Source organism: Henckelia pumila, chromosome 4 (assembly GCF_033568475.1).
Source record: "Henckelia pumila isolate YLH828 chromosome 4, ASM3356847v2, whole genome shotgun sequence".
Lineage (NCBI taxonomy): Eukaryota > Viridiplantae > Streptophyta > Magnoliopsida > Lamiales > Gesneriaceae > Henckelia > Henckelia pumila.
Window position 1 is genome coordinate 13906226 of NC_133123.1, and position 7730 is coordinate 13913955.

General features: G+C 33.1%; 1 protein-coding gene across 1 annotated transcript; it reads right to left on the minus strand.

The window, feature by feature from the left end:
• Positions 1-1793: 1793 nt before the first annotated feature.
• Positions 1794-4276, minus strand: LOC140860083 (transcription factor MTB1-like). The gene has a single exon (XM_073262848.1). The coding sequence runs from the start codon at positions 3832-3834 to the stop codon at positions 2020-2022; it is 1815 nt and encodes a 604-aa protein (XP_073118949.1). The 5' UTR covers positions 3835-4276; the 3' UTR covers positions 1794-2019.
• Between the last annotated feature and the right edge of the window lie 3454 nt (positions 4277-7730).

The following is a 7730-nucleotide window of genomic DNA, read 5'->3' on the forward strand; positions in this document are numbered from 1 at the left end:
AGCCTCTTATTTAAGTGCCAAAAAGCCGTATCCTTCATCTCCATATTTTCGAAAGAGAGCTAGCAAACTAAACCAAGACTTCTGCCCAATTTTCTTTCTTGTTTCCGAGAACACCAAGGTTGTAGTTGTCAGAAGAGGAATCATTGCACTTCCACTCCATAATTGTTGCATCGAGCTAGTGGGGTATGTATAGATTTGTCACTTTCTTCCTCAAAAATTTAAAAAAGGTTAGGCTAGTGATTAAGTCTCCTTAATCTGATTTGTTTTTAGATTTCGAAGACCAAGTGTAGCAATTAGGCTGCCCATAAATTCTGGAGAAATCAAGGAAGAATTTTCGAAAGTTCTCATCTGATTTTCGAGAATTTCTTTTAACAGTTGGTTCAAGCTTCGTTTATTTGAGATATTGATTTTGGAACTCATCAACAGTAAGTGGGCTTTTATATGTATATTTCTTGTTGTGGTTTTTAAAAATATTCATTGATGAGTCATGGTATTTGGTTTTTGAAATTCGTTCGAGCATATGTCTTTTGTTCGTGTCATGTTGGTTCATGTTGTGTCATGCATGTTGTCAAGCACTGTTATGATTCGAATGGATATGATAATGATATGACCCTTATACGGTGGGATTGTAACCGTTGTATGGCCTCACTCCATAGAGGATTAACATATTGGACATGACCTCTCTTCTTAGAGGATTAACATATAGGAGACAGTAAATCATGGAAAGGAGATGAATTTCAGTGCTTATGTTCATGTGTTGAAAGCTTATGTATCATGATGATGTTATGGCCGATGGCCCAAGTATTGAGTTATATTTATGTTTATGTTCATGATATGTTGTGTTCTTATGATTATGCATATATTTGTTACATGTCTCGAACGACCCCCATTTGCTGAGTGTTTCCCAAAACGCTTACCCCCTTACCTTTTTCCCCTCCCAGATGATGAAGATGATGATGTAGAAGTTCGTGAACAAGATATGTTTCGGGGATGGTGATAGATAATCAATAAGACTAAATTTTGTTATTTTTATTATTGGGATTTTCACATTAATATTTTGTTATTAAGTTTTTAGACGCTTCCGCATTTGTTTTGTTATTTTGGATTTATCGAGTTGTAAGGACAATGTTTTGGAGTTTATTTATGATAATAGACTGGTTTGGTTTATACTGTACTACGAGGCTGGTTGTTTTATAATTTGTGTAAATTTGAAACAACGCCGGTGGCATGTCTCGGTCTCGGGGCGTGACATTTAGTATTTTATAAATTGAAAAAAAAAATGTGTTTGGATAAATTTTTGTGAAATGTTTTTAAAAAAGTGTTCTACAAGTTTTTAAAAAATAATTGAGTGGTGTTTTTAGATATTTTTAGAATAAAATTATGAATGACAAAAATGAACAATATTACTTTTAAAATATTAAAATGTTTTTATAGAATAGTTATTCAAACACATTATTCTTAAAACAACTTTTAAAATATTTTATAAAAAATTTCTTTAAAACATTTACAAGTACATGTCCAAAAGAAACCGAAGTTTTGAATCACACAGAACAAACCTACCATTCAAACCAAGCATTGGCAATGTTTCATCTTCTCCTACACATCTGTGAGTTTGCTAAATATCATGCAATTGATCAAATGTGCGTGATTTCGGATGCATAGCAAGCACTTCACTAGCAACTCGAGAATGAGAACAAAGATTATGACAACCAAAATAATGCAAGGCGCATATGCAAATACCAAATAACAACAGAAGGATAAAAATGAAACATACAGAAGTAGGAGCAAGGGAATTAATGAAAGCTCTCGTTGAACTTTATATATTCAATGGAAATGTATACGTACTATAAGTCTATAACAAATAATGTTTTGTTACCCTAGTGGGCCAAATTACAAGTTTTTTCTTCTAATGCTAGCATTATCTGCTGTATAGTCTGCAAAAAGGTTTTCCATACTGATTTTGCCACATTGTAAATTTGACAATGGCAATATTTGTACTTTGTAGCATCCAACAGATGACTACTGCTGCCAGGAGTTGGAATCATGGGGATATGCTTTTATAAGCTTCTCCTTGGTCAGTGGTTCCGATCCTACTGATTTTACGACGAATGTGTGAAACATTTTTTCGCTCCCAACAGCCATTTTAGCATCAACTATAGTTGCTTGCGCATTCTTGATAGCTTGGACGATCTTGGACACGGGGTGAGCGTTCAATTGGCAGCTCACCTGCACCGTAACGTCGTCATGGTTGGCTTGGATGTCGATTCTTGGAACCGATTCTTGCATCTCCGTGCTTGGGGAGATGCTTGGCTTAGCTTCTAAAACTGATGCTTCTCTTGGTGTGTTTCTAGATCTTTCCCTCTCTGATTCCATGTTCTTAAGTTTTGTCTGCAGTTCGGTTATGTAAGAAATCGCGTCTCCAAGGAGAGAAGCTTTGTCCATCTTGGAAATATTTGGCACAACTGCTCGCAGTGCATAGAAACGTTGGTTAAGCTTCTCTCGCCGCTGCCTCTCTGCTTCTACATGATTGAGAGCCTCCATTCGTCCATTGGCCGGCTTCCTACCACGCTTTCTTGGCCTCATCTCTGTCGAGAGCCCATTCTGCTCTTCCTGGCATGAGACCTCGACATCTGAATGCTCGGAGTCAACGCTGCGCGTCTGGGAAACTAATGGCCGTGAGGTTGCTCCAGTAAAATCAATCTGCATCTTTGCTAGTTTTTTATTCTGAGTATTATTTAGCAGAAACTCTTGCCTTGGCCCACCGATAAGCTCCTGAAGATTTTTGGTTACAGGATGAGGGCTATAAATCTCCGCATGGTTCCCTGGCTTTACATTATTGTACTGAGTCCAAGTTGTGCCATGAAAACCATTTCCAGTTTTTGCAAATGGCAACCTGAGCCCATCTGCATTTGCATCCCATGTCCTGCCTTCCACTTTCTTAGCAGTGAGTTTTTCAATGAACTGCATACGACCTGAATTTAAATCCTGCCCGAAAATCTTGGGAACAACTTCTGAATGGTTTCCACTTACCAAAGTAGAGATTGAATCATCCACATCTTTTTGGTTGGCCACAGCCTCAACTTTCTTGGCACTAAGATGTGACGAAATCGAGGAAAAGGATGATCCAATCTCTTTCAAGATCTCTAAACTTTCCGGGATACATTTTACTGAGCCTAATTCAACCACCCCAATGTCTGTTGGAATTAAAACGACAGTTTGTATACCAGCCGACTTTGCAAGAAAGGATCTCACACAATAATCAATCGGAGACTTCAAAGCATCCAACAACCAGACATGCTTATTCGACCCAAAACATTTTCCAGGCCCCCCTTCTCCCCTAGGAAAGGAGAAGTACATAGAAGCCAGGAAGAACATCTCCGTATCCGTAACTTTATCCAATCCAAAGGCATAACTATCCTCATCAGTTCCCCCAAACAAGGTGTGCAACTTCTGGAGGACCCTTTTCCTCATTCTTTGTTTGGATTCATCTTCAAGTCGCATATTGTGAATCTGGGTGAATTCAGACTCCTCGTCATCGCGAGGCTCACGACAGCACCCATCTCCCCAGCCCAACACCAAATCACCGGATTTAGACCTCGAAAGCTGCCAGAAAATGGCATAATTCCAGGTACAATTAGAGGAATCTGAGCGTTCCACTAGATCTGACAGCTTATTCTGCAACTTCTCATCATTCCCCAACGCCATCAACGAGCATTCGGCGGAGACGGAGCTTAACATCAAGTGATCAAAAGCCTTGGCTCCTAAAACCGCCGCCGCCATGGCTTTATCCTCAACATTCCACCCAACAGCCTCCATCCCGTATTCAAATCTCATCCCACAAGACTACCCACTAAACTAAAAACAAAACCAAAAAAAAAAAATCAATCTTTCTGATCAATCCCAATTTCCCAAATCACACACACACACCGAATACGATGAAAACCAATCAAACAAATCCCCGTCTCCACTTTCCCACGAAATCCGCAGAAAACAAGCAGCCCACGTAACTCATAGCTCTCAGATCTCAAATCTTACCAATCCAAATAGACATGCAAGACCCAAAATCACAGAGAAAAGAAGAAAGAAGACCCCGGTATAAAACATAAAGAAACGAGAATGAAGAAAATTACCGAGCAGTGTGTATTGAAACACAAGATGCACAGTTGATGGAGAAGTAAAAAAGAAGAGCTTTTTCTTGGGTCGGAGGACAGGAAAAAGAAAGGAGAAGCATCCGAAATTGGTTGCCCGGATTCCAACTGTGATGCATGTGTGTGTTTGAAGTTTTGGTTGGGAGTGAAAAAGTAACCATGGTTAGGTTAAAGGGGTGGTGCTGTGGTCAGCCTAGCCCCATGTTTTTGTTATTTGTCATCTATTTTGTACTTTTCTTTTCCCCCATGATTTTATCATTTTTATTTCATACCATATGGAATTTTTATTATTTTTATTTTATTAAGGTTTCTTTTATTTTCGAGATATGATTGTGTAGTAGATAGATTCAGATTTTTATTAAATTAAAAAAAAATCAAATTTCTGCCCTGTAAATATGATAGAAAGGAAGAATGAATGATAAATTTAATAGTTTTTTTTTTCATTTTCTTTCTATTTATGTAAATGACTAAAAATAATGTTGAAAATCCAATTATCAACGGGTTTTTGAGTTTAAGAAAACTTTTGTTTTTTAGGTAAATAGTAAATTGGGATTAATAGTTCTACTTCTATCACATGTTAATAACTCACTAGATCCCAATTTAAATGCAATCTAAATATGTGCATGAATGATTGCAAATGACTCGTTTGATTTATGTCGTTTTATATTCAAAATTTTTGAAACTAGTTTATAATCAATAAAAAAAATTACAGAACAACTTTTTTTCGGTTAATTTATAATTGGTTTGATTAAAAAAAATTATACAGGAAATAAATGTGCTTAATTAGAAACTGCATTCTTGATTTGGACAAAATAAACAAATCGAGAGAAAAAATTTTCTGGTACACCACTAATATAATGTTTGGAAGAACATTTAGGAAACATTTTTCAACTTTTTTTTTAATAAAATTTCACTAAATTTCAAAAATTTGTTAAGTTTCTCGAAGTTCTCTCAAACACTATAAATCACGCAACTCATTTTTGTCAAAATATCATAACTGAACTATTATTTTCTCAGTTTTACCCTTCCAGGTTTTATAATCATTTTTAATTGCAATTTAATTCAAAGATTTGATTTGGACGAAGATATTTTCGAATTGGCTTTGTATTTATGTTTGAGTGTATTTGATATACGTCGTAACTATGATTGAAAATATTATACAGTAAAGTTGAAATTTTATTGAATTAAGGTTATCCAAATTAAGTCGAAAAATACAAAATCTTTAATTTCCAATCCATCAATCTAATTGAGAGAAAGATATTATTATTATTATTAGTATTATTATTATATTATAAAGAATGAATATGTTAAGATGACAAGAACTATGATATTATTTTTAATATGAATCAAATTAATTAAAAAATATTGATTAAGTTTCTCAAAAAATTCAAAGACTCTACATACATACATGTACATAGGAACACTATTACATCAATATTAATATTATTATTATTATTATTATTATTATTATATAATGTTTGAACCTCTTAGAGTGATTAACTTAAAAAAAATTAATCACTTTAATAAACAGACAAAAATACACATATTTTCATTCAATAAAAAAATATCACGTAAAATATGTAATGAAACGATCGCCGCTTGATAAGTGAGAGACACGTGTGTGAATGGTTAAGTTTTGTATGAGACACACCTTTCACGTTGGAGCAGAAGAATCAAGAAACCGCGTTTAAATCACGTGTTTGGACCACGTGACCTTCTTTTCTTTTCTTTTCTTTTCTTTAATCTTTTGTTTCTTTCTTTAACGCGTGCTCTGCGTGTGCTTTTCTCTCTCTCTCTCTTTTCCTCTTCTTTTTTATTAAGTTAAATTCATTTATTTTCTCCCCTTAAACACGTTACCCTCTTTTTTGATAGTGACGCTACTATTTTTCAGATTTTCCTTCAAATTTTGTAAAAAAAAAAAAAAATTTTGCAAACACTATCTAAAGATTTTATGAAAATTTTATATGTCCCAAATCAATTTTGGACGTATCATTTTACAGAATGTGAGCATTAGTTGGTAACTGAATTTGGTCCAAAGTTATACCAAATTTATGTATATATATTAGTTTTGATCTCACATACTTTAGTGTGTAAGTTTTTTATAATCTCTTTAATTGACTCATGCTAAAAAAAAAACATCTGATTTCAATTGACTTATTAGCTTTTCGTTTTTATCATCACATGTGAAAGTTAACTTACGCACGCTCATTGTGTCGTCCATCTGCTAGAATAAAATAATCATTCTATCTGTTATGGGATATAGCCATATTACTATTAATCTAATATATGAAAAAAAAAATTACTACAGATTATAAAACTGTGTTTGGATTGATGAATTTCAATTGATTTTATTATTTGCAAGATACTATAGATTAAATATTAAATCCACGCTTTTATTTTTTTTTTTTTTGTTTTTACACTTTATAATTGAAAATATAGTGGATTTCAAATTATATTGTTAGTAAGTGAACTTGAAATCTCCCAATTAACATAAAATATTATATAAAAATATATAAGAGTGGACTTAAATTTTATGTTCTTTCCTTATTTGAAGGACAAAGTACATTCGAATGTATTTGAAACTCGTAGATTGAAATATATCAAATCCACAAGCAACATAAGATAATTAGAATTTTTATAAATAATTATGATATTAATTTTAAATCTTTGCTAACAAATTACGCTGACATATATACATCAATCCAAACACAACAAACAATTATGAAGAAAATAAAATAAAATTACGCGAACGTAATTTCTAGCCATGACACTAATTTATCGTCATCGATATTTATTCATTTCAAATTTTCTTTTTTGTTCGATGGCAGTTTTAAACACACAAATAACACTAACCAAATCCTTGGGTCCCTACAATTATTGTGTGCAAAGTTTGGGTGAAAGCCCAAAGGTTTTATTCACAGCTCATAAAATCTTTCCAAAAAGTGAAATGCAGGCCCAATAAGGCCCAACCTTATCTTTCTCGCGCATACCCCCACAATCTCCAAACGCCACTTGGCCTTTACGTTGATTGATGCAGTAAATGGGGAGCACGAAATTTTATTAATTTATAGAACATTAATTAATCAATAAATTAATAATTAATTATTTTAAAGAGTGTATTTTTTATACAAATAATAATTTATTATTTACGAAAAAACTTTTTATATTATCCAGGTGAAAATGATGCACATGAACATGTATAAAACTTTAAAAAAAAATCGTAGGTAGCATAATTGAAAATTTTATTAACGATGAAGTTGAGGATGGTGCAATATCAATAAAACCAGTAAATTGAAAGAAAGCACTCATATCGACAATAACACTTTCACAATTTTTTGTTTTGGTACCATCGGAGTTGTTTTGGGCACGGGTGCACGTGAAACCCCACTCACCCTAGAGTGCGTATATATATATATATATATATATATATATATATATATATATATATATATATATATATTTATATTTATATTTATATTAATATAAGGGTATTTCACAAATTCATTGTCTTATTAATTTATCAAAATTATTTATTTAATAAATTTTCCCAAGTCGGAAATTAAAAAAAATATTATTTTAAAG

What these genes read in the sequence shown, in the direction of transcription:
- LOC140860083 (XM_073262848.1), bottom strand. Translation starts at nt 3,834, where the DNA reads ATGAGATTTGAATACGGGATGGAGGCTGTTGGGTGGAATGTTGAGGAT.